At 39.0% G+C, this 27,141-nt stretch overlaps 1 protein-coding gene and 1 pseudogene across 4 annotated transcripts; both read right to left on the reverse strand.

The window, feature by feature from the left end:
• Positions 1-8,762: 8,762 nt before the first annotated feature.
• LOC121251872 (protein MAIN-LIKE 2-like) lies at positions 8,763-26,114 on the reverse strand. Of its 4 annotated transcripts, none has more exons than XM_041151263.1 (8): positions 25,881-26,114; positions 25,487-25,587; positions 12,200-12,319; positions 11,520-11,645; positions 10,758-11,402; positions 10,498-10,665; positions 10,014-10,403; positions 8,763-9,921 (listed from the first exon to the last, which is right to left on the reverse strand). In XM_041151263.1, exons 4-8 carry the CDS (start codon positions 11,625-11,627, stop codon positions 8,914-8,916), a joined length of 2,319 nt encoding a protein of 772 aa, XP_041007197.1. In that variant the 5' UTR covers positions 11,628-11,645; positions 12,200-12,319; positions 25,487-25,587; positions 25,881-26,114; the 3' UTR covers positions 8,763-8,913. The 4 variants fall into 4 exon arrangements, with proteins under 4 accessions (XP_041007197.1, XP_041007196.1, XP_041007198.1 ...); XM_041151262.1 differs by having other exon boundaries at positions 12,239-12,319; positions 25,885-26,089; XM_041151264.1 differs by having other exon boundaries at positions 25,885-26,089.
• LOC121253741 lies at positions 23,268-23,359 on the reverse strand (annotated as a pseudogene).
• Positions 26,115-27,141: the final 1,027 nt, after the last annotated feature.

The following is a 27,141-nucleotide window of genomic DNA, read 5'->3' on the forward strand; positions in this document are numbered from 1 at the left end:
AACCAGAAATGGTGGTTGTGAACTTATAGAAAAGCCTAAACAATTCTACAAAAATCCCAAAAACAACCCAATTATCATCATAAGGCTTGCCAAACCCCCCCCCCCTCCATCATTAAAATGGTTGACATATTGTATGTCCTCCTCACCCAATAATTTACAAGCCTTTGTAAACTCCTATGCCATCCCCAAAATAAAAAAGGTTAATCTTGTAGGAACTTCGATACACAACCCCTTATTGCATTCAATATCCATAGCCCTTACAACAACGTTGAATTTATCAACCCTAGCTGGTGAGGATCTCACAAACCACACCACAGTTCTAACCCTTGCAATCAGATCATGCACATCTTTCAAACCGTCAATCACAATAATATTTAGAGTATGTGCAGCACATCTCACATGTAAACACTCACCACCCATGATTGTCTTATAGTTCTCTCTAAGCTTATTCTTAGGATACCCAAAAATGATATCGTTAGAAAATATATTGTCAACTTTTACTATCACAACGCGCTCCAAGCCCAACCCATCTATTGCAGCATTCAAGGTCTTCGCAATGGTCTCACCCTTGTGATTGACAATTTAGAAAAACTTGAGAATTTTTTTGTTTAATTGCCAATCACAATCTACAAAATATGTCGTCAAAGACATATAATTAAAATTTTGGATTGATGTCTATCTATCGGTCGTGAGACAAACTCTTTGACCCCTTAATTAGTTTCTAAACAGTTCTCTATGTACACCGTATAATTTCATAATATCATTTACCATCGTGTGATGAGAAGGAATGTCAAACCTAGGTTCCAAGTACTTAGAGTTTGCTTAGAACCCTTCACCCTCCACAAATCAAAAGGGTAGCTCATCTACTATGGCTATACGAGTTAGGTATCTCCTACACTTCTTCAGATCATACTTCGTATACCTCTTCAACGTTCTCCCCCACTACTCTCATCTGCCATTTTTAAGTCTAATCTCTAATCTAAATTGACTCTTTTCTTGTAAAGAACGTTTAATTGGACTCTTTTTGCATTTCTCTTCTAAGTCAACATTCAATTGGGATGTACCATGTCTTAGTAGTGACATTCATACACTTTATCACAATGGTTACACTTAGCTTATGGGTTATTAAGGTCACCGCCCTCTATTTTGGTGAAGTGAGACAACACAATTGAAATGGGTTTCATCCTTGGTGGGCCCATGGGTGTAGGTGTAAGGGTATTGGTAGGGGTTTCGGTAGGGGTAGGGGTAGGGGTAGGGGTAGGAGAGCTAGCACTAACGCTAGTAGTTGGATTTGGCTTATTATCCATTCCCATTGACTAAAAAACCTGACATGATGACATGATGCAAAAATCACACAACAATTAAAATAATGCAGTCATGAACATCAAAATAGTTTGGGGATTCAAAACTGAAATCCCTAACAGATTGGGGTTTCAATTTTGAAACCCCTAATTGTTTAGCATTTCATTCTAAAACCTTAAATTAAATTTGGGTTTCATAATTGAAACCTGAAAAACATCTAGGAGTACAATTGTGAAACCCCTAACATAATTTAACTTCAAAACCCTAAATTACTTTAGGGTGTCAATCCAAAACCCTTAGATACTCAAGCACAATCACACAAATGATCTCCATACTCCATAGTACATAAATGACAATCTCATCCTCTAAATCTAAAAATCGATCCTTATAATACTCTTGTTCCACATGGGGTTACGCCTCCCTTTTTGCCATCCGATCAGAGACATCTTGGACTATTAGGGTTTAGCCCCGGCCTAGTTGCATCCCAATGCTTGGAAGACATTGTTGGAGTGTTGTATCGTGTGGTGCCAAGTTTTGGAGCCCACGGGCGAGGAGTACCTGGCAGGTACCCCTAGAAAATTCCACTATTGTCATGGTATTTGTTGCTCTGGCGATAGTCTGTGTAGTTTTCGCTCGTTGCCCACTTGGAGGATCGAACTAGATTCCCTCACCTTCCAATGTGGAAGCAGGGGCAAACCCCAAGGATCGAGTGGAAGATCGAGGAGGTTCTTTAAGGGGTATCAAGATGACGGGCACTACCTTCATGCCTCAATCGCCTATGGTTTTCACTTCTTGCCGTTCTACCCGGTCACATGATTACAGGGCCTACTCCTACTAGTAGGATGTTTCATCTTTTAGGGCTGCTTGGCTCCTCTAGGTCTAGTTCATCTGAGTCATGCCCCTTGAGACCTACCCCGCAGCCCCGTAGTTGGATGGAAGAGTCAATTCGGGACACTACAGATCGTCTTAAGGTGTATTTATCTTCGGTAAGCCTTCCTAATCTATTAACGGGAACATATTCTTCTTACCCATTCAATTACTAACTTTCTTCACACCTCAAGGAGTCGACGATCTTGCCAAGTGGATCGTGGGTCATAAGCTTTATCTGGAGGATGAGGCTTACTCCCTTCGAGCTTACACACAGAGGCTGATTGAGTCATTTTTTACTTGCGTGCGGAAAGGGATGTCCTAACAGCTTCGTGTTCAGATTGGGCCATGCATTCCCACATGTTGTAAGAAGATGCCTTTGGTATTTGGGATGAGGTGGCCAATTTGCGCCACAAACTTCAATAGTTTGAGGAAGCACTTCGAAGTCAACCTCCTGGAGGTGGAGCGTAATGACAGTCAAAACAGGCTCTAGCGCCTAGAGCAAGAGCTGGAGGGTGGCAACAAGCGTGCCTCAGAGTATGCCCAGATGGCATCTGATGAGATAAATGACTGCCGAGAGCTCCCGTTGCAGCAAGACAACCTTCAAGGCGAGATGACCCTGCTTGAGGCCCGGTACGATGAGGCAAATAAGGACCTCATGAAGAATTCCTTAAGTTTGGCAAGACGATGGTGGTGCACATGCAAAATTATATTGACTATAAGAACAAAGCCACTCAGTTGGAGGCTAAGTTGACCACCTCTAGGGGTGTTCGTGACGAAGCATGGGGGCTAGGTTACTCTTATTTGTTAATCGTCACTTGCACTTTGGCTTCTTCTCGCCTTTCCTGTAGAAAGTATAGGTGTTCTTCCAACTTCTTGTTGTTGGAGTCCTGGTCGAAGTGTTGGAACCTATAGTTGGTCATCCCAACTTCCACAAGTACTACCGCCTCGCTCTCATATGTTAATGCGAAGGGTTTCCTCCGTTGGCATTCGCACAATTGTCTGGTATGCCCACAAGACCCTTGGGAATTCTTTCATCCAATTCCCTTTTCTAGTGGGTTATCTTCTTTTCCAAGATTCTTAGCAAGGTTTTGTTGGTCACTTCCACCTTCTCGTTGGCCTTGGTTGCCCTAGGAAAGAGTATCTGATTTTGATTTCCAGTCCTACATACCATTCGCAATAGTGACCGAAGTCGAATTGTCAACCGTGGTCTAAAATTATGATTCTGTGAATGTTGAATGACATACAATAGATTTCCACAAGAACCTAATGATGTTGCTCATCGTGATCATGGCCAAAGCTTTTGCTTCCACCCACTTGGTAAGGTAGTCCATAGAAACTACCACAAACCTTACAACTCCTTTGCCTGGGGGCAGCGGCATGAATAAGTCATCCCCCCATTGTGCGAACGAATAAGGTGACATGATTAACGCCAACATTTCTCACTGCCAGTGTGGAATGGGTGCAAATAGTTGATACTTCACGCATCTCTTGACTAATTCCTTCGCATCTTTACGGGCACGTGGCCAATAATAGCCAGCTCTTACAACTTTCCCTACTAGGGCTCTCTCGTTGAAGTGATTTCTACACACTTTTTCGTGTATTTCCGCCAGTATGTATTGCGACTCTTCCAGCAAGATGCATCTTAAAAAAGGGACGGAGAAACCCTACTTATATAACACCCCATTTATCAAGGTAAAGCATGTCGCTCTGTTCTTAACCTTCATCGCCTTTACTTTTTCAACGGGAAGCTATTCGACATCCAAGTATTTTGCTATGTCCAGCACCCAGTCTGGTGTTTCTGAACCCACCTCTGAGACACCAATCCTGATGGCGGGAGTTTCCATTGTCCTAACCGTCACTTCCCATGGTAGGGCGAGATCCTCCATGCCTAAGGCGACTCTTGCCAATTTGTTCGCTATCCAATTTTCCTCTTGCGGTACCTGCTTGATATTGAAGTACTGGAAGAGATCATGCTTCTCCCACACCAGCTGTAGGTATCTCTTTAGCTTTTCGCTCTTGACCTAATTGACAGCCACTTTCGAGTCTGCTTTTATATCAACTTCCTTAGCTCCCAACACCTCAACCATAGCGAGTCCTGCCAACTATGCCTCATACTTTGCCTCGTTATTGGTGGTTTTGAAAGCGAGCTTTACCGTGTAATGGTGTTCTTCTCTAGAGTCGGTCATGATGTACACTCCTACCCTCCCGATCAACAAAGACATACCAGGGCTTCCCGGTTAGTGCAACCAGGGTTTCTTTTGGGATGTTGATAAACTCGGTTATGAAGTCAACCAAGATATGTCCTTTTATGGTGTTTCAGGGAAGGTACTTGATGCCAAACTCCCTTAACTCGATTGACCAGTTCACGAGGCGCCCGACGACATCTAGCTTATGTAACATCTTCTTCAAGGGAGCTTCTGTTAGGATCTGAATCGGGTGAGCTTGGAAGTATGTCTTTAGTCATCGAGCTGTTGTTACCAGTGCAAACGTCAACATGTCCATCCTTGGGTAACAAGATTCGACTCCTCTAAATGCCCAGCTTGTGTAGCACACCAGTTTTGGGTGCCTTTCTCTTCTCTTACTAAGGCTACCAAGATCGCTACTCGGGAGACTAGAGGTATAGGTATAGTGTCTCTCCTAGTTTTTCCTGACTCAGAAGAGCCGGGATAGAGAGGTACTCCTTTAATATTTTAAATGCCCGGCCACATTCGTCATCCAAGGACTGAGCTGTCAACAATACCTTAAAGAAGGATAGGCATTTGTCCGTGGACCTGGTGACAAACCTATCGAGTGCTACCACCCACCTAGTCAACCTTTGTACTTCAGTTATGTTCCGAGGCAGCTTCATGTCCATTATTGCTCCAATCTGTTATGAACTACGTCTTCTCCTCATCGCCTGGGCTCATATGGATCTGATTTTATCCTGAGTAGGCATCTATGAAGCTCAGCATGTGATGCTCCATAGAGGAATCTACTATTAGGTCTATATGAGGTCTAGCAGATGGTCAACCTCCTTTGCTATAACCGTGTACTTCTTAGTGCTGAAGTCCCTTTTCTTTTTTCGGACTGCCTTGACTTTGGGATTCATACATAGGTAGTGTTTGATGGTCTGGTTATCTATTCCAGGCATTTGTTTGTGACTCAAGTGAACACATCCTTGTGTTCGATTAGGAACTGCTTCAGTTGTTGTTTGGTTTCGAGCCCCATCCTGGTCCCAATTCTTGTGGTAACCTCTGGATGATCTGGGTCTAAGGTCACCTAGCTCAAAAGGCTCATTCGTTTCAGCCTGCTTCAGATGCTTCTCATCCCTTGTTTCCACCTCATGTTCGATGAGCTCCGGTGGTGGTGGGGGTGCTTTCTTAGAAGCTGAAGCCTTAACCATCCGGACCTCGTTTCATTTTTGAGCTCTTGTACATAACATTCTCTCACCAACACTTGCTTGCCCTGAACTTCCCTTACTCTTGCTCCTGACGAAAACTTCATCTTCAAATGGTAAGTAGAAGCTACAACTTTCAAGCTATTCAGGTCAGACACCCGAGGATAGCGTGTCGGCTGAACTTCCGTTGTTGATCAAAACTCTCCTGTGGTATAGTTGACAACTAACAATGTTACTACTATTGCATCATCATGGGAGTATAAGATCCCTTCACAGTCTTCGTCAACGAAAGATATGGCGACCTTTATATGGTGCTTTGCTTGCTTCAGGGGCTTTTCCAACGAGAACACTTCTTTGTACCAAGCCTTTCATGCATGGGCCTTTTTACAAGAGGAAAAGGGGCCACCCGCGACGAGTCCTCCCGCTATGGTCCAGATCTTGCCCAATGGTGCGTTTTTCCTTCCAAGGCTTTGGCGAGGAGGCTCTTGGGCATCTTCTCACGTCGCCCTCCATTGCTCTGGGCTTGCACTCTTGTATGACCTTCAGGATTAGCTCGCACTCCGACGTGTGGTTCATCTTCTAGGCGTGGGCTTGAGTGTTCGGCAACCAGACGCTCTAACTCCCCATTCTTGCTCATCTCCTATATTTTCTTCTTTAAAGTGTAGTAGTCTTCCGTCCTGTGACCCTCCAGCTGGTGGTAGGCGCATAAACTACGACTTTGTCCACCTCAACCTTTACTACCTCGTGTGCTCTCCTCGCTTTTCATCTACAAGTTTAGGTTCGTATGAGCAAATTTGGAGCTCTACCTCTTGGAAGGAACTTCTCCATCTTGCCTCTCACCATGTTGACCCCTCTTGGCCTTTTCCGAGGCTTTCCCGTCGTTTGGTATCTTGGTGCTCTTTTTTGCCTCCTCCAATTCAATCTTCCTTTGGGCTGTCAAAGCCCTAAGCGTATCTTCGGCATTGATGAAATCGTCCACTCTATCCATGAACTCCCATAATGTAGTCAGGGTTCTCCTGGCCAACTTCGTCATGAACGAGTTCTTGGGCCATATGCCTCCCAAGAGCACGATCAGTGTGACCTTCTCGTCCTAATCGTTGGTAGTCATGTGCTTTTTATTGAGTTGGGATAGGTATGCCTTCGAACTTTCATCCTCCTGCTGCTTGACAGTTAGGAGGTATGCCGTTGTCGCCTACTTTTCCTACTTGCCATAAGTTGCATTAAGAATAAACTGGCAAGCTCTTAAAAAGTTTCAATTAAACCTAAGTGTATGGCCCCAAACCATCCTCTTGCCATCCCCCTCAAGGTCAAGGAGAAGGCTTGGCAGATGATCTCTCCGAGGAACCCATAGAGAGTTATGTGAGCCTTTAACTTTTCAAGGTGTTTGACAAGGTCTCCGGACCCATTGTACAACTCTATCTGCCATTATCTTGGCGTTGTATGGCAGATCGGTGCCACTGAGAAGGGTATTTATCGAGAAAGGTGCGCCTATCTTTCTGACCATCTCCTTGTATTCGTCCATGAGGTGATGTAGGTCTCGGTACATTTTCCATTTCTCCTCATCACCGAGGCTTGGCCTGAACGTATTTTGTGATTCTGCATTATTTCTTTTAGCTCGGCTCGGCGTAGTAGCCCCTACGTCCTTCTGCTTGAGAGCTTCGTTTTCCCACTAAAGATTCTCCATTTCCAAAGTCATGTAGTTCATTCTCTCCTCCATTCTTGTGAATCTTCCTCATGCCTTCCGCTTGAGCACTTGTTGTCGCGGTTTCCCGATTGTAGATTACCTGAGAACGTGTTGCCACATGCATATGAAAAGTATACCAAGATATAGGAGATGAACGATCAGATGACACCAAATGTTAGGGATGTTTTTCATAATGCTAGCCACGTCTCCTTGTAACCTGCAATCAAAGATTAGAGAGGGTTGGGAGTAATTGAAATGAAAAGAATGGGAAGGAAATGAATGAAAAGAAATGAAAGAATGCTTTAATGTATAAAATATATAAGGACTATGACTGAATGAAATAAATGATGATGCTAATGAATGGGCAGATTGCAATGCCGAGTAGGTTGTATGGGCAGAGTCTGAGTCACAAGAACTGCTAACCTTAATACACAGGAGTGTAACACTATGCATCGGCCAATGGAAAGTGATAACAATTAACTAGATGTTGCTAGAATTGTTAGCTCCTTTTCAAAGAAATGTACAAGGGGAAAAAAGATGCTTTGTTTTTGAAAGGAAAAGAAATGTTTCTTTATTTAGAAAGAAATTGTTATCTTGTAATATCTTTCAAAAAAACATTTTTTTATTTAAGGTATATGTAGATGAATAACGAATGTATGAATGAAAACATATATTAATAAATGCTTACAATTTGAAATAATGCTTATTGAGTATTCGACTCATTTTGTCTTAATGTGTGCCTCACTCAAGAATGAAATAAGAGCAAAGCTTCAAGATGGATGTTGGCTCGAGGGAAATGTGACAGAAGCCTGGTATATTTTCATATAATTTATGAACTTAAGTTTTTGACTTTGTGATTTAATTCATTGCAAACACTTTTAATTTTTAGAGCATGCTTCATTTTTAAGTACAGAAACTTTTACCCTAGGAAGGAAAACAAAAGATTTTAAAAATGTTAGTAATTTCCTTCTATTTTTTAAAACTATTTTAGTAATTTCCTTCTATTTTTTAAAACTATCTTTAAAATTCTACCACATGGACGAGCTTTTTTTAAAAAGTGTTTTGGCGTTACCAACATTGAGCTGGTGCCTAATCGAATGACTTGTTTAGCCAAATTTCAGAAAGATGGTAGACCTCCTTGCCAATTGAAAAGGGTTATATGATAGATAGATAGTAGACCTCCGCCAAATTTACTAATACTCACTTTTTTAATTATCAAGTAAAATAAAAAATTAAAAAAAAAAATCAAATACAAAATGATTAGTAGATAGATAGTAGTTGGGTAGTAATCCTGTCATTATTCTATATGATATACCTCAAACTGCACGCTAAGGAAAGGGGTCTTTGTCTGTTTAGTATAACAATGGAAGAGCTTGAGGTCTTTTTCTTCAAGACTTTTGCTCCTCGTGGACAACATCCATTGATTTTTCTGGTATACTTGGACCGCCTTTTGATTTTATCAAATAAAATCTTACATTACTTATCAGAAAAGAGTAAGACAAATTGTCATGGAGAGTGTTGGGCTGCACATCATTATAAAATTTGGAATCTTAGATTGATGAGAAGGCAATAGTGCCCAAGTTACGAGAGTATTTATAAGGAGCACATTATATAATAGACACCTATTGGAGTAATTGAGACATAAATACCTCTACAAAATCACATGGTAAAGTTCATAATTTTATACTACAACGCTACAGGTACCCTTCTGTGCAATATCATCACAAGTTTCGAGAGATGACGGTGGAATAACATCTAATTCTTCTTTAGCAGTATGTGGATCACTCTCACTACTATCATGCAAAAGCTGTGAATCATTTACCTCATTCGTTGCAACTGGAAGCCCTGGTTCTATAACCTCCTTGGTCGCATCACCAACCTCATTAGTTGCAAAAGAATGCTGTGATTGAATAACCTCATCTGTTGCATCACCTACCTCATTGGTCGCAACAGAATACTGTTCTTCAATAACCTGGTTAGTTATATCAGGAAGTTGTGAATCAACAATCTCTTTAATAGCATCTGAAAGCTGAGAGCCATTTACCCCATACTGTGAGTCATCGACCTCCTTGGGTGTTTTGGGAAGCTGTTTGTCATCAACCTTATCAGCTGCATGGTTTATCTCTGCTTTCTCTTCCTTACCAGCTCCATGGCTTAGCTCTGTATTTTCTTCCTCTCCCACTGCATGTCCCATCTCTGCATTTTCTTCCTTGCCAGCTGTATGACTTACCTCTAAATGTTGAACCTCAGTATCTGCATTGCAAAGCTGTGCATTCTCACCCTCATCTGCAGCATGAATTATCTGCAAAGGCATCTCTTCGCTATGTATAGGACATATCTGCAAATGATCCACCTCTCTACCGGCATGGTGAAATTGTAGTTGATCACCCACAATGCCAGCACCACCAAATTGAGATTGATCATCATCGCTAGCTTCATTGTACTGCACTTGATCGTCCTTCCGGAAACGTTTTCCACTAGCCTTCCTTCTCACCCTCTCCTTTCCTCTTACCCTTTTCCCAAGTTCAGTTTCCGGGCTTACTGAAACCATGACTGGACCTCCAACTTGGTCCCTAAGACACTCATGTGCAATACACCTAATCCTCGAAATTGATTCAATTTGTTGGGGATCCAAACCTTTTGTCGAGAATGTATCTGCTATGTGTGCAATATCCCTCAAACCAGCATTCTGCAAAAATGTTTCCAAACAATAATTTAAAAATACAAAATTTATTTACAATTGCTACCAAACATAAAGTAAACAAGGCAGCAGAGACTTACTGTTCTTTGGAACTCGGATGAAAGAGAAATAGGCCTCCCTACAAATTTACGAGTAATTCTCAGATACCACTGCATGTACATGCTCTCGTCTGCGACATCATCACCTTCCACAATATGGAGTCTTCGGTCCAACCATTCGTTAAGCTCTGATTCCATTTTCCCTGACAAGTCAACCCCACCATCAACGCCACGACTCTTTCTCTCCCATCGCTGCACATCCTCCGGGATTGATTGAAGCATGCCATATTGCCTTAGACATCGATTTGGGAGATGTCTTTCTGCCTTGTCAAAGCATATCAACATTGTCTTGGACCTCCCAAGAATTAGAGTACTTTTAATATCTTCTGGAATTACCATACTATCCATATTTCTGTAAGGAAGCCACTCCACCTACACACCAACCATTCCAATTGCATGGCATTTCTTTGATTTGCAATAAGAGCATAAAACTGAAAAACATGTGTGAAAAGTAAAAGAAACTTACATCACAAGGTTTTAGGGAATCCAAGGCCTTACGGTAAAATACTACATCACGGTTTGCGGTTGGGCCAGTCTGTTTTCCTTTCCACCTAAGTACAAATGGAAAACAATCATGCATTGGATCGTGATTGAGCTTTGGTCGCCCAACATTCAGGTGGAAGTAGCTCCAACACTGTACATTAAGAAAAGGTAGAATATTGACAAAAAGTCGAAAGACACCAATGAAGAAGGTTCAAAAGAATAAAGAATATGCACATGAATAACCTGTAGTAGTGTCAAACAGCCACTGATGGTACTTTGAGATCTAAGAGAGGCATTCCCAAGGGCCCTGTACAGGAATCCCAATGCTGCTGCTCCCCACGCATAATTTCCACAGTGATCAAAATTCTCAAACAATTGAAGATACATGACGGGGACTTTATTCCCAGTGGTGGTGGAAAATATTGTGCTGCCTACAAGATATAGAAGGTAAGCACGTGTATGCTGTTCAATCACTTCAATTGGCGCATCTTCAGGACATCGAGAAAAGAACTCTTTCAACCAACTTAGTTTCACCATTCCACCACTCGTGTAAATGGACTCTGGAGCTCTCCCAAGGTACTTCTCACAAACTGAGCTGCATGTGGTATATGTTATGCCTATTACAGGTTCTCCATCAATTGCAAGGCCAAGCAAGAGCGCAACATCTTTAAGGGTTACAGTCATTTCTCCGACATTCAAGTGAAAGGTATTGGTTTCTCTCCTCCACCTCTCAACTAGTGCAGAGATAAGTGGGTTGTCTAGACTAACTGCTGGAATCAATCTCAAGAAGCCAAATCCAGCCTTCTCTACCAACTCGATCTGTTTTACTGTAAGTGTCCACTGATCAAGTTTTGAAGTGTGTTCGTGACACCGAAGTGCACCACGCTCCTGTTGATGCAATAATGAAGCATCATTACACACAAGTATTACTGCTGAAAATATTTCTCTGACGAAAACACAGGTAAGATAAAAGTTCATTGAGGCATATGTGATGGTAATATGTACCTGCCCTTCCCAAACTGCTGATGAAACATGTTTCTCCTGATCATAGAGTACTGAACTATCAATTGGTCCAGCACTGGCCGCATAGGGGTCCATCACTGCCAGTTCCATCAGTACCAGAGACAGAAACTGTTGATAAACGAGGCAAAAATGGAAACATTGGATTCGCGAATTAAATCAAGTGCAACATCCTGAAACTCATTTCAATGTATGTTATCTGAAAATGCAATGATAAAAATTACAATGCATATAACTGGGCACCTGTTTTAAAGGCAGACCTTATCACTCCAAAACAGAAAAGTAATTACCAGGGACAGAAAATGGAAAAAAAAAAAAAATCTTCCTTACTTTTCCCGTATATATTGCAAGACCCAAGGAAAGGGTCATAGTTTTCTAAATTTTAAATTGCAAAATTTTCCACCAAATGCTATCTTGAAACTGTTTATAGTTTATCAACTGGAAAATGAAGGAAAGAGTTTCTAATTGTAACACCCAGTACCCGGAGGGTTAGGGAGTTAATTCCTGCCTCTAAAAATCGCAACACATCATCCATACTGTACTCTAAAGACAATCTTAATCAATAAAAGAAACTCCACAAGTCTCAAATAATGCACTATTAACTCATAATACTAACATAGAGAATAATTAAATAATTCACTAATTAATCCAATGGTCACTTGTACCCTTTTGCACTTATTCAAAACGGGTAACCACTTGTGCACCTCAAGCACTTATTCCGCTACACTCAACTAGTCCCACACATACTTCCTATTCCTGGTCTTCAACTGGCACCTCAGAGGCATCTGAAAAATATTAGAGATAAGGGGTGAGTTTATCAACAACTCAGTAAGCAGCGATCCTATACTAGTATGTAAACATAAGCCATTTATAAAATGCATAAGATCGACATTTATCAAAATGGTTGAAATATTACTAGAAACATATCGTTTCAGTGATCATTATATGCATATGTAATACTACCTTCAGCGCAAGGATACTGAACAACATCATAGCTAGAACATAGGCCATGTTTACCCCAGTGGTAGGGTTGTGCATTTTGTGGATAACCAAGCAAAACATAAATCACTAAGTGAGCAAAGCGATTGCACTTAGAAATCATAGGCCACAATTTTTACACCCGTGGCAAGGTCAGACATTGGAGGTCACCATTTACACTCGTGGCAAGGTCAGACATCAGATAAAATCAAATGCAATGCAATAATAGAAATAGTATACTGATCAAATAATATCATATAATCGGACAAGTATTTTAGAATTTCATATTCACAGTTTATGCTGGAGAAAATCATCGTGCAAAAATCTACTCATGTCTAATATACCAGTCATGATAAAATGTTAGATTTTAAAGTTCAGAAATAGAGACTAGTGCGAAAAATCACTGAGGCCGTTTTTATAACAAAACATGTAGGGTTTCTACAAAGTTAACCTTAGTCAATTTATAGCAAAATCAGAAACACCACGTACCTGGCTTTTGCAAAGTACTATCTAAGACTAGAACCCGAGCCGGAGCAAAAACGCAACCTAATCCAAAAAGGTATTGCTAACATATTAATAACTTGTACAAAACCAACCAACTAACAACATTGTAAAACTCGAAACTAAAAGTCCAAGTGCGCCTGTAAACAACCCATAACAAAATAGTCCATCTTGATGCTTTGGATTATAAAAGCCCAAGTACACTTCTACACACCACACAGATAGATTAATCCAACCTCCTTGGGTTCCCTTAACCCTTCATCGCACCCACGTCAAATCAACATTCCAAACTTTGAAGTCAAACAAACTTACCTCCGACATGTCAATCATACAATCAACCCACACTTCCTCCCAATATGTCTACCAAACAGCCCCCCCCCCCCCCCCTCTCTCCAAATCAAAACAGTCACACATGGTGCCTTGGGTTTATAATGAACCGAGCTAAAAGCCCAAAACTTCGCCCCTATTCCATCCAACTTCTTTAACATTCGTTTTAACTCTGTTACAAATTCAGTATTACAAACATGCTCACCAATCCTTGCATATTTAGAACACCCATCTTCCCATATGCACAAATCGCACAATTCACATAAATTAAAGAGTGATTACAAGGCTAACATTCGAGGTTACCGTATACGAACTTGTTGCAGTAAATTTGTTAAATCTGAGACTGAGGTGGTGCTGCCTAGGAGCATTCGGCAAGAGTGGTATTGCCGCTCTTGCATCTCGAGCCAATTGACACTGCCGCGCCACCAAGAGCAACTGTTGCTCACCGAGAGGGTTCGGCATTGAGGAGTGGCGACCGGCGTGGGTGGCGGCTGAAGGATGGAATGAACGGAGATTGGAGAGGGAGAGGGAGAGGCTTTGGGTAGTGTTCGAAGGTGACACCCACGTGCGTGTGATCGAGGCAACTGTTGCTCACAGGCAGGGGGCTTGGGGATGTCTACGCAGGAAGGGGGGGGGGGGGAGGGGAAATTAGGGTACGGGCTGGGGAAAGGGGAAAAAAAATAATTCTAATCAAAACAATGCGCTTTGCACTACTTGTTTTTTTCTTTTTTGGGTTTTACACTAATTGTCTTCCTTAAAGCTTCACAATCATTACAAGCTATCTCAATACTCTTCTTCTATGCTTAAAAAATGGTTTATTATCATTTAGCTTACAAATGGTGACTACACTTAAAAACTTCCTTAAAGCTTCACAATCATTATAAGCTATCTCAATACTCTTCTTCTACACTTAAAAAATGGTTTATTATCATTTAGCTTACAAATGGTGACTACACTTAAAACTTTGATCCAGGGAGGGGTAGCTTAGCTATGATCCATTGTTTCACCATTTGAAAACTTCAAGCCGTGCATGTGATGAAATATCAGTTCATAGCATGACTACTTTGCCAACCTTTAATTGAATAACCATTGTTTTGTTAATGAGTATCGAGAAACCTTTGTTTCAAGCATAATGCTTTGTAGATTTATCGTATACTTATTTCAATTTAAGAAGACATTTCAAGCTTCATTCACTGTGCAACTTGAGGAGAGCTCATTTTACTGTTTTAGAATCTAAGCACCTTTTAATTTGTTTCGAGAGATAATTACTTAAATATAGTATCTTTTGGAAAGAGACAATGCTTGTGAAAATCTTTCTGTCAAATTTCCTATGACCAGAATATAGAAATATAAACAACCTTGGGAAAATCCTTTTTTTTTTTTAAATGGTAAATAAGAATTTTAGTGATGAGAGAAATAGTGTAACAACCCGCTACAAATTCAATGGTGGAATTTCTATAGGCTTTAGGAATCTCGTAAAAATTTCATAAGTTTTCATGAATCGACCAATCGCGTATGTTTTAGTCTATCAGCACAGTCAGTGTTACCACTCATTATGGTGTTAGGTGTACGATTTTATTCATTTGAGATAGTTAGGTGTTAGAATGCAATATGGTCTGCGCCTTTAAACTCAGTTGATTATTTAGGATTTTATAGTGCAATAATCTGATTTTCAATATTTGAACAAAACGCTTCTTCGAAAATGCGTTTTGTTTATTTTGAAGCACTTCGGGGTTGAGTCTCGATAAACGAATTGCACATTTAATTTAATGTGTATGTTTAGGATTTTTCAATGTAAAGTTTATTTTTCACTTTTCCGGAGTGAATAGTAACCTCAATAGTAGCACTAAGTGCAATGTTTTCAAAATCATAATGTGGAATGTCCAAATTAGGTTAGAGAAATTTTGTTTGGACACTTGACAAGATCTTAGTCACACTTGGCGAATAGTATTGGACTCTTGGCACCAAGAGGAACCATGAGATAAATTGTGAAGGAAATCAAGGTATGAGATTATGCCACCTAAACAACACCCTATTCCATCCAACCATCCAAATTGTACCAACCCAAAAAGGGTTTCAACCCTAGTGAAACCCTAAATGGTTGGAATCCAATTAAAATCCCAAAAGCTTGGTTGAAACCAAAATCCTAAACGATTTCCCCAAACCCTAATGTTGGCCTCCAAATCCTATTTGATCTGATGTCTAGCATTGTGTTTAAATCACTTCCATATGCTATTGATTATGCATTCATGCCTTTACTTCCATGCATGCATCATTAAGCTGTGTGGAAGTTCTCTATTAACTTGGTGAGATTTGTAATTAGTCCCAACTACCATTTCCCCTGAATGGTAGGAGATGTGTCAGGTTGAGGAGAGAGAACAAAGCTTGGCAGATTAAAGGAGCTTGATTAGGTGATGCCAAAGCGACGCGGAGCTTGTGGTCCCCTTAGTTAGATTTTTGGACAGTATTATAGTATCGTTGGTTGAGTTACGTGAGTTGTTCGACGAGCTAGCCCAATAATTATATTTTTGGTGATGTAATTATGGAGCTCAGTCTCCCATGCTTTTGAGATTAGTCTTCTGAGACCCGTACTATAATCATAGATGTTTATCCTTTCAATATGTATGGATCATGTTTTAAGTATTTGGAATATTATTAGTTTGGTACATAGTTTTGCTAAAAAAAAAAAAATTATCCGTTGCGAATATTGCATACTGCTAGATGCATGTTAGGAACATTACATCTTTATCTGTCATGAACGGAGACAAGTAACCTTGTGTTGCATATGCCGACGTTTCAGATGTCCGTCCGATCCCAAGCGAAATCTGGAGGCATCACAAATAAGCATAACCCAAGTACATGGGACATATACAAGAACAACACCTATATATGATTGTCTAGTGATACAAGAAAGTCATGAATATTCAAGCCATTTTATTATAATCCACCAATTGAACGAAATATTATAGAAAAAAATTCTAAGCTCGCCTATTGACTACTCATGATCTTCAAAACATCTGTCATTCTTCTCTCAAAGGCACCACTATAGAAAAATCGGAACCATTTTCCAAATTTTTGCAATTTAGAATTCCCATGTAGGCCTCTCCAATTTGCTAAAAATTCAATCACCCTTCATAGCATCACCAAAGCTAACCCCCATTCTAGCAAAGAAACGATTAACAGTGGCTTAGTGTTTCCTTATATTGTCTAGAGTGAGGATCTTCCCCAATGGGTTAGTGTGTTCCTTATTTAGGTGTGATGATAATTTTTGTATTAAATGGAGATCTATGGTGTTAAGTTTAAGTCTTTAATATGATGATATGGTGATTAGAAATTGAAGTAAAGTTACATCCTATTTTTATAGGTAATTGATTATGCACCTGAATCATTAGATCAATGATATGAGGTACGTAGCACGATCATACCTTTATGTATACCGTATGTATATCGTACGGTAAACGAGAACATTCTTTTAGAGTATTATGTATGTATGGCCCTTTGTTATGATAAGTCATGATGACAGTGATTTTGAGTGTCATGATAAATCGTAAATGCCATGATTTTTATGCATACGATTTATGTTATTTTGCATTTGTACATGCATCACGATATGTTTTGACGCGCCATAATTTTTATGTGGTTTTCATGCATCATGATAAGGTATGATAAGTCCAATTATGACAATAAAGTATGCAAGTGTGATCATGAACGAATGTATGCATACGCTATATGACAACAACCATATAGCTGTCGAGCAACCATATGGCAAGAAGGAAACTAGCGGTTTGCCGTTGGTGCCTCGTGTGGGGGAAGGCTTAGAATCAGGAGTGCAGTTGGATACTGTGGCTGGGGATAATGTTGTTCCCCTGGTTTCTCTTCCTCCGTTAAACGATATAGCGGTTCACCATCAGATTGGGTTCTGAATAAAGTTAACAGGCTTCAGCAAATCTTGGGGCTTTCATATGGAGAACAAGGAGAATATGAAGACCAATTTAAAACTCTACTCACTACAATTGAGGTAGCAAATCCTGGGCTTTCATATGGAGAACAAGGAGAATATGAAGACCAATTTAAAGCTCTACTCACTGCAATTGAGGTGAGTCGCGCTTGAAACCAAATCACATTTTAAGAAAAGTAGGGAGTTAAAACGTCTTTCATGGGCAATCAACTAAGATGCTAAGGGAGGTAGCTCAAGTCAAGGGAAGACTAAAGGGAGGGCATTGTGAAGACAATCTCGTAGTGGGATGTTTGGGTAGAGGATTAGTTTTATGGAAAAAAATGGACTGGGGTTGGGGAGGTGTGTAACATTCCAATTTGGGCTTGGTGTATTTTGGGTAGGTTTCATGGGCTTTTTGGGTCATTAGGGCATCTCTTTTATGGGCTAGGTGTTTTCTTGTACGTCCAGTGTACTTGGTAACTCCTATTGATATATATATATATAATATTATTACTTATAAAAAAAAAGATATGTAAGGCCTATGTTATGATAAGTATGATGGTGATAAGTATGATGGTACCATAAGGTAAGGGTATATTGCATTGCTAGGATAGACACTGGTAGTGCACCTAAGGGTGTCATCCTCGTATGGATTCCTAACCCATGGCTACGGTTGGAATCAAAATTATCAAGACCCCTAACCCTAACTCACGAGAGACAATAGTGGATACCGGCAAATAAGTAAAGTGTACGGCAAGTTAAGACATTATGCACAATGGGTATCGGCCAATAAGAAAAGTGAAAGACAAGTTAAGGCATTATGCACAATTCATGTACACGTTTAGTTCTATATGTAAGAGTATGCATGCTTTTCAAAGAAAACTGATGTTTATATTATGTTTGCAATATGATATGTTGCTTATTGAGGTCTCTCATTGTAACATATGGGTTCAAATTTAGGGCTTGAAACTAGAATTTTATATTTTTATTTATTTATTTATTATTTATTTCTATTGTCTTTATTATTTTTATTATCATTTTAGGAAATATGCTAACAAATAGATTAAATTAGTGATTCCTTCCCTATCAGAACCTTCGTATGGTTTATCCATTAGGTTCCCATATTAGATTTGGTTCCTAGTTCAAGACTAACTCCAACTCAAACTTTTCAAAATCCTCTCAGAATCTGACTCCTCGTAGGAAAATGTTCCTAAAGTTTAGGCAATTTCAAATTATAGACAATCTCCTAAAGATTCACGTTGCTTCCCTCCCGTCGCCTATAAGAAACCCACAAGGCCTCTGAATTATACACAAAAAAATCCCTGGAGAAAAGACTTTCACGTAGAGAAAGAAACCCACTCCCGCAAGCACCATGCAGCCTCCCTCCCGGCAACCAACATCCATCTCGAAGGACCACCACCACAGAAAACGCCGGCCAACCTATTCTCGTCTCATCCACTCCCTCAGGTAAGCCCATGTCGTCGCACGCCACCTTCCTCCCTCTCGGTTATTTGAGTTTTCAATTCCACCTCTCTAAAACTCTCTTCCTTTTTCCCTCTCTCGGTGTCGTACCACCATAGGGACCTTCCAGTTGCACCGACGTCACGATCAGCCACCCTAAACCGCCGTCGCACTCAGTCCCTCTCTCGGTGAGTCCCTCGTTTTCGCACAACCATCCCTCTATTGTCCAGCATGTTTTAATTTCCGTGGAATCAATTTGTGTCCCGCCCTTCGGCCCTAAGGCCATATGGCTAAGTCTATTCGTAAAACAAACAGAGTGTTGGGCTTACTTTAAATAGTCTTGTATTTTTAATTGGGCTTAATTTTATTATACTGTTTTAGTAATTTTATTGGACTGGTTATATTTTCAGAAAAACATTGCTCTTCCATGGGCTTTATCTATTTGAATAATTATGAGCCCATAGACGCAAATTTTATAAAAAGTATTTGAGGGATTTTAAAGTATGTTTTTTAGAGTTTGCTATGAAGCCTATTATTTTAGTTAAGTTCCATTATACATATTTAATTACTTGGAGTATTACGACACGCTTTTCTAGGACATTAGTAACGTATAGTACCTCATATAGGTAACGCGCTATAAGTTGAAAATCAGGAAGCAACGCTAAGAGGTAAATAGTATGATCGTATAAATGCATGTGTACTATGAATATTGTTGTTATGTATGAAAGTATGATGTGCTTATGATGGTTAACTATGCTACGCTAAGAGGCAAGTCAAGGTTAGATTCCCTTTACGATCTTTGATGAAATATGAGATTATGCTTGAATGAATGAATTGGTTGTTCGATTAATTGAATGTTACTAAAATCATATGAAAGCCATGAGATGCTCATGTTGTAATCAAGTCAAGTATGCCATGTAAAGGAGTAGCCATGTCCATGTAATACTTAGATTATGTATGCCATGTTCATGTAGCACTTAGATCATGTATGCCATGTTCATGTAGTACTTAGATCATGTATACCATGGAATGTCATAAAACGTTCAGAGCATGTTATGTCATGTCCTGTTATGCTATGCCATGTATAAGAAAATGCCATGTTATGCTATGTCATGCTATACCATGTACAAGAATATGCCATGCTATGCTACGCCATGTACAAGAATATGTCATGCTATGCTATGCTATGCAATGTGCAAGAATATGCCATATTATGTCATGTTATGCTATGTCATGTACAAGAATATGCCATGTTAGAAATGTTCATGAAGCCTAATAAATTCTTGTGCATTAAGAAAGATAAGAAATGTTACGTTTTCATGGACTCAAGCGTGATTAACTACAAGTTAAGTGAAACACGGACCCAAGCGTGTTTCCCTCCATGTTATGCAAGTTAAGTGAAACACGGACCCAAGTGTGTTTCACTCCATGTTATGCAAGATAAGTGAAACACGGACTCAAGCATGTTTCATTCCATGTTATGCAAGATAAATTTTCACGCTATGTAACGCCAGTCAAGTGAAATACGAACTCAAGCGTGTTTCACTCCATGTTAAGACAAGATAAACAAGATATTATGCATTCACGTTACATGTTTGCCATGATTATATATACTTCCGCTTATGTTAATGATGAATACAAATGCTATATGAATCTGTGACGATATATGTATGTAAAGTTTTCAGAAAGTTATCTTACGTGTATGATTGTGAATCTGTGATGCTGTATGTATGTTGTGAAGAGTTTTCAGAAATTAAGTCCATGCTAGGCCAAATTATATTTTACAGTATGATGTGCTACTTACTGAGTATTCGACTCATTTTTGTTTGTCTTCCTGTTTTCTTCTATGTTTAATTCTCATAGATGGAGATTATGATGATGCAGAGCTGGATGGCCAGGAGTAGATTTAGTACAAAGAATTAGGAAGGAATAAGTGATATTCACACAAGAATTAGATCTCTTTTATGTCATTCATAGGATTAGTTTATGTTCTTTTACTTTATGTTCAGTTTTCGAGACAATTATGTTCAATTCAGTTTTAACATTTTAATGCTTTTCAATAAATGAGGTATTTCAGGATATGAATCTCTTTACCGGGCATTATGTCATGGATGTTAGTAACATCTCTATCCTAGGGGAATGGGGTGTTACACTCATCTAGGCAGGTCATGGCGATGTTTGGTTTTATGCTTTCAGTTATTAAGTTATTTTGTTAAGGACTCTAAACTGATTGTTAAATTTATGAAATCTTTTATACCGAGCATCTAAAAAATGTTATTTTAAAAGGATAGTCCATTATTTTCCATTTTTGGGCTTGGGCCAATGCTAGCAATGGCAATAATGTTCTGGAGCCCACTATTGACCCAAGGCCAGCATGGGAAAGTCATAAAGGGATGTTATACGTAATTCTAAAAGAACGTTACCATAACAAAACAAAAAAAAAAAAAAATGAGGGCTGGTTTGGTTTGCCAAATGAAACACAAGCAATCTCACTTTGATTCGTACAAAGGAACAATTTCAACATCCATAGGGGCATTTTACAACATCTCAACCCATCTTATCCATATCTCAACTTATTCGAGTACAGTAAATTGATTAACCATAAAGACTCTGGGCACTAACAAAATCAACAGCCCTCTTGCCAAGCTTTCTTCTCTCCTGGTAAGCCTTTCTTCCTCTCTCATCCCGTGCCAAGCTTCTGGGATTTAAATAAGTTGATTTTCATTTTATTTAATAATTTGTACTAGTTAATTAAAAATATATTCATAAATAATACTCAATCATTACAATCACTTTCCAATAATTGTTGGGACCCACCACTATCAAATCCCCAAAAAAAGTTACAATCATCTCATCTCATTGTTATATCCAAACATACACCTTCAGAAACCAACTCATCTCATCTTAACTTAAACATCTCACTACTATTCATAGATTTCTCATTTCATATCATCTGTGTAGGGGACTCCACTCTTTTCAAAAGGAGTACGCAGTGCTTGAACAATCCACGAGTGTATCTAGCATTACTCTTTTGTGTTTATGTATTTATTGTATTGCAAATTTGTGAACTTTGATAGCTGATTTGAATTGTTTCACGTTGAAAACTTTCGTTTTCTTGTAGTAACAGTCAAATTAAGGAATGTAGAAAGCGTGCCTAATGCAACACTAAGAAGTTTCCTAATCTTTCATGGCTGCATTGACTTGACAAAGCCACAGAAAATCACACCCTTTTTTCCTGCCAACACGGGAATAAAATGAGGATATTTGAGAATTAGAGCTGCAATAATTAAGAAATTCCCCATTAAGAGGCTACTGAGATTTTAGGATGAATTCAGGAAAGATCTTCCTTTTATGGCAGAAGTTGAAGAGAATTTAACAGCTGTCACAGCTGTGTTGGCCTGGGAGAAAAACCCTAAAGAGTCATATCCAAGGAGGCTGCCAACACCCAAAACCAAATACGGAAGTCGCTAACATCACCCAGGGAAGAGGAACAACCTGGAAAGATCTAGGAAAATAGTTGTCCAGCCAATAAGGAAACCAGAATCTTGAAGGTTTGACCAATCCTCTTGGGTGTAAACAATTTCTAGGGACTATCAGACTGGGGGAACTTCCCTTTAAATTACCTGAGGTGAATTTGCGGAAAACTCCTTACTAAGGACCTGTGCCATTAAAAAAAATATAGCCTTGGCGGAAGCACTCAAACCATAATAGGGAACTTTCTGCATGCATTCAAGCGTAGGAAACTTCCTAAGAAGCTTGGAAAGTATGCTGTCAGCCTGAGAAATCCTGGTTTGGGCGCCAACTTGGTGCCCAAGTTATCCACTTTCCCGGTTCCTTCAAGTTAGGAAATTACAAGATTACAAACTTCGCAAATAGGCTTTGTAAACCTCCTGACCAGCACCAAAATAAAGCCCAACAGTCACCCAGCTAGTGCCCAAGATCTTGCCTTAATTTCCTAGCAAACTGTAGGAAGCTGCCAGAGAAGAAAATCAGTAAAAATGCCAACACCTGTCGCCCCCTTGTAGCTCTAACCTTCACTGAGACTTTCTGTAATAAAATGGGAAACTTACCTTCAATGAAACATGGAAACCACCAGGCAAGGCATTAGCTGCCACCCCTTCTCCCTTAGGGTTCTGTTTCCATAAACCCCAGGAAAACAGTTTACATCAGCCTCTCAGCCTTTTACACCCCTGCCCTAAAAGACTTCCAGAAAAAAATCCCACCCAGCTCTTTACTCAAAGTTCCTTGTTAAAAAAGAAGCCTGCGGCATCCTCTCTTCACCATGTCACCAGCCTCTTTGGCCTTCGAAATCTTTGATGACTACTGAAATCTAACATATTTCCTTTGTTTCTAATGCCTACATACAGAAAACCAAGGCAAGGTTGTGCAAAAACAACCCAATTTCTTCAGAGAAACTCAAGTGGACAGACTGCTGTCACTTGAACTTCCCCTATAGAATACAGCTGTACAAACCTATGTAAGGACTTTCCTAGCATTAGATTTTTTTTAACAAGTATAAAAACTGTAAAACACGTGGCATCATTTACTGAACCTTCAGTCACTGACAACTACAGAGGTTCACCCAATAACAATGCAAGTATTTTTCTTGAAATAGTTTCTAATCATATCCTATAGTAGTCTACTGACAAATTGAATTATTTGGGAGCAAGATTTTAAAGTAGCCATATTTTATGAATGTAGTCCACATGGACTAGGTGCTGTGTTCTCTGTAAAAGCTTCATTAAAAACACAAGCGTTAAAGAAGAGAAATCAGACCTGTACATATATACAAAGCATGAATAGAAGGATTCAAATACTAGCAATAGGGGTAGAAATTGTAGTAAATATTACAAGTGCTTTCCGAGGTTGCAAAGGAGGAGCTTTTATTATACACTTGAGCACAAGAGGTAAGTCCTATGATCATACCCTTACATGGTGATTTAAAGTCTTTTATGCTTGAAAAATATAAGCAGCATGATCACACCCTTACGTGTGTGATTATGTTCTGTTTATGCTTGAAAATGCAAGTGGCACAACCATACTCTTATGTGGCGAAGTAATTATATTGTTTGCTGGGAAAGTGTTGTTTGCCTATGCTATGTATCGCCATCTCCACTGGCCAGCCCCTTTTAATGAATCTTGGTAGGATTAAGATAATGTTGCTTGTGGATTCCATTATGTATATTATGCTTACCACGTTGATTGTCTTAAACGGATACCATGTTATGATAATCATGCTTACAAACGTTATTATGGCTAGTGCTATGCCATACATATGAACATGACATGCCATACATCATGAAGTCAATATGCTCACATCCCTCATATTAAGATAAGATAAGAAGAAAGCCATGAGAACAATGAGTTAAGCTTTAATGAATGGCCGATGATGTTATGAGTGGAAGTGCAAACCACATTGAAAGACACTTAGGTAAAGGTGTGGTCCACCAAAGATATGTTATGAATTAATATTATGATGCGGTCAACGACAGTTGTACCAATACACAAGAAAGATTGATGGATGTAAGTGAAAGACAAGATTAAAACGTCATACATAGAACATGCTAGATACATAGATTCATTCAATCATTCATGCATGACCATGAGATATGTTTAACCAATGTTAGAATCGCCATGGTTATTCCCAGATGTTCTATGAAAACCGCATATACCATGTTACTGTTGAATGCTCTATAAGTGTAAATATGTATAAACATTTCCAAGGTAAAAGTTTAAGTTTAAGTTATGTAAACAGCGTGATGTGCTATTTACTAAGTCATCAAGTCGCTTTTTGTGTGTTTTATCCATTTAATGTCCTAGGTGATGATGTGGACACTGAGCAAGAGAGCCAGAAGTAGACTATGTCTTACAAGAGCTTGAGACCTTATTAAATAAGTGTTTGACACGTTTAACATGTTTCTGTTACATGTCATCATGTCTTTCATTCCGGTACAATGAAACACTATGATATTAAGTATTTTATAAACCAATAAAATGTGAAAAATGTTTAGTATGCTATGTTTACTGTTGAAAAGATATTCATTGCATGTTAAACATATATCTGGAGTGTTTTTAAAGTTGTTACCAACCAATTTCAGCATCTTACATAATCTCTAGAAGTGATTTTCAACAAAAGCTTCAATTTTGAGCTTTTTAAAAAGTAGGTTTTTAGCCTTTTTACATGTTTAATACATTTTCGCATTGGATTACAGTGGAAAATAGAGCTTTTGTTTAAGGGGCTTTTGTCTAGAGCATTATTAAAAAGTTCTATTATTGAAAAGTTGTTTCTTATTTGATTACCACACGTCTGAAGTGCTTTAAAACAATTACTCTCATTTGGTAACAAAATAAAAAGTACTTTAAAAGCAGGTAATGACCAAAACAGACAGTTAACAGTTTTAGCTTTTAAGCAACTTTTTTAGTTCAAAATGGCTAATAAGATATTTAATTTTTAAATGGTACATTGACCATTACATACCACCCCAATGTCATCTTTCCTTTCCTCTCTCACTGGGATATTAGATTACCTCTCAAATTTTAAACTCAGCCGAGAACAATTGGTAAAACACAATTCTTATTAATTTGGGTTCCAAATATAGGATGTACTGACCTCAAGTCAAATCAGGGATGAATCAAGCTTAACTGTCTGAAGATTTTGGTCAATATTCACCAATTGAGGGGGAAAGAGAGAGAGTGAGCTGAAGGAAAAACTAAAGGAGACAAAAAATGAGAAAGGAAGAAAGCTTACCGAACAGGAGGCAACTCTTCCTGGGTGGCCTGGGTGGTTGGAGCACGAACCGTGTGGATCGGCAACCCAATACTAGCCCGGACAGGACCGATTCATATTATCTGCTTACATAGCAACAATGAAACAAAGGGATTTATCATCGTTTGTTTGCCTCTAGGCTGATAACCGCCCGATATTGGAGGATTCTAAATCCCCACCCGCCCTACGGGCTGATGGGTATCCTCCAATTTCGTCCGCGGCCTCCGAAACAGAGCAAAAATAGAAATCAGCCACAAAAATCGGCAAGAAACTTTTCCAAGAATTCAGCGAGTCAACAACAAAATGGAAACACAACGAAAGAAATAACCACCAAAAGCCGAGAGAGAGAGAGAGAGAGAGAGAGAGAGAGATTTACTAACGCAGAGAAGCCGCAGCAGACATCAGCCAATGAAGAACCAGCCGAAGAGGAAGCAGACGAAACAGAACAAGGAGCCGAGGAGAAGTGACAGAAGAAGCAGATTGAGAGACCGAGAGGCAGAGAGAGACTGTTCTTCGATGGAGAGACTTGAAACAGCGAGGGAGAGCCGAAGGGGAAGAAATGCAGAAATATTTCTAACCCTAACACTTTAATATCATTTAGGAAAATGATAACATTTTAATATTATGTAACTCATTAAAAAATTATTCTATAAACTGAAATCACTATATAATAATTTTATAATTTTATTTTAATTTTTTTTAAAAAAATCGTTTGTTTGTTTGTTATTTTATTTTATTTATTTTTAATTATAATTTTATTTTTGTTTTTTAAAAAAATTCGTTTATTTATAACTTTTTTTTTATATAATTTAAAACTTTCTGGAAGAGTACCACATGTCAGGGTTTCGCGTCAAGAGAGAACACATGAGAGTGAGATCGATACGGGGCAAAGTAAGGCACCGTTTGAATTGCTACGTTTGGGTTAGGGGTGCTACCCGCCCCACCCCTTCCATGTCCCTACCCCCGCATGGGCGGGGGTGGGGACTTTTTTCATGTACCCTGCCCTCGTCTATGCGAGGGTGGGGTACCCCGTCTGCTCGTCGGGATATGGGGGTAGGCTTCTATTCGTCCGCCCTCTCGCTCCTTATTGGGCCTTAGGTCTAACTCAGTTATATGTGTCCTAAATAGTCCAGAATCTATTTTGAGCTACTTTGGGCTCAGAATTTCACTTTGGGCCCAATTTAACTAAAAAAATAAATATATTTAAAAATAAAAAAAAAAGAAATATATATATATATAAATAGAACTATTAACTATATATCAAGTTTCAACTATTAACTAATTAAGTAATAATCATCACTAAGGCACTAAGCTATTACAATTTACAATTATACAAATTAAGAAAATTAATAAACTATTACAATATTACAAACTCCTCTAAAAATATTAAATATTACAAATTAATGAATTATACTATTAACTATTATAGCAACATTACACTTAATTGTAAATTAACAAAATCATAACTTTTCAATTTGATCAATTTGGGATGGTGTTGTGGCAGTGTGTTCACTAAGTGGTGAGTTATGTCAACTGCTGTGAGACTGAAAATCAAAATCATAAAAGTTAATAAGTTATAAAACCTGAAATATTAAGAAGTTAAAAATAAAAAAAATTATAATTATAAATTTATAAAG

Source organism: Juglans microcarpa x Juglans regia, chromosome 2S, assembly GCF_004785595.1.
Source record: "Juglans microcarpa x Juglans regia isolate MS1-56 chromosome 2S, Jm3101_v1.0, whole genome shotgun sequence".
Lineage (NCBI taxonomy): Eukaryota > Viridiplantae > Streptophyta > Magnoliopsida > Fagales > Juglandaceae > Juglans > Juglans microcarpa x Juglans regia.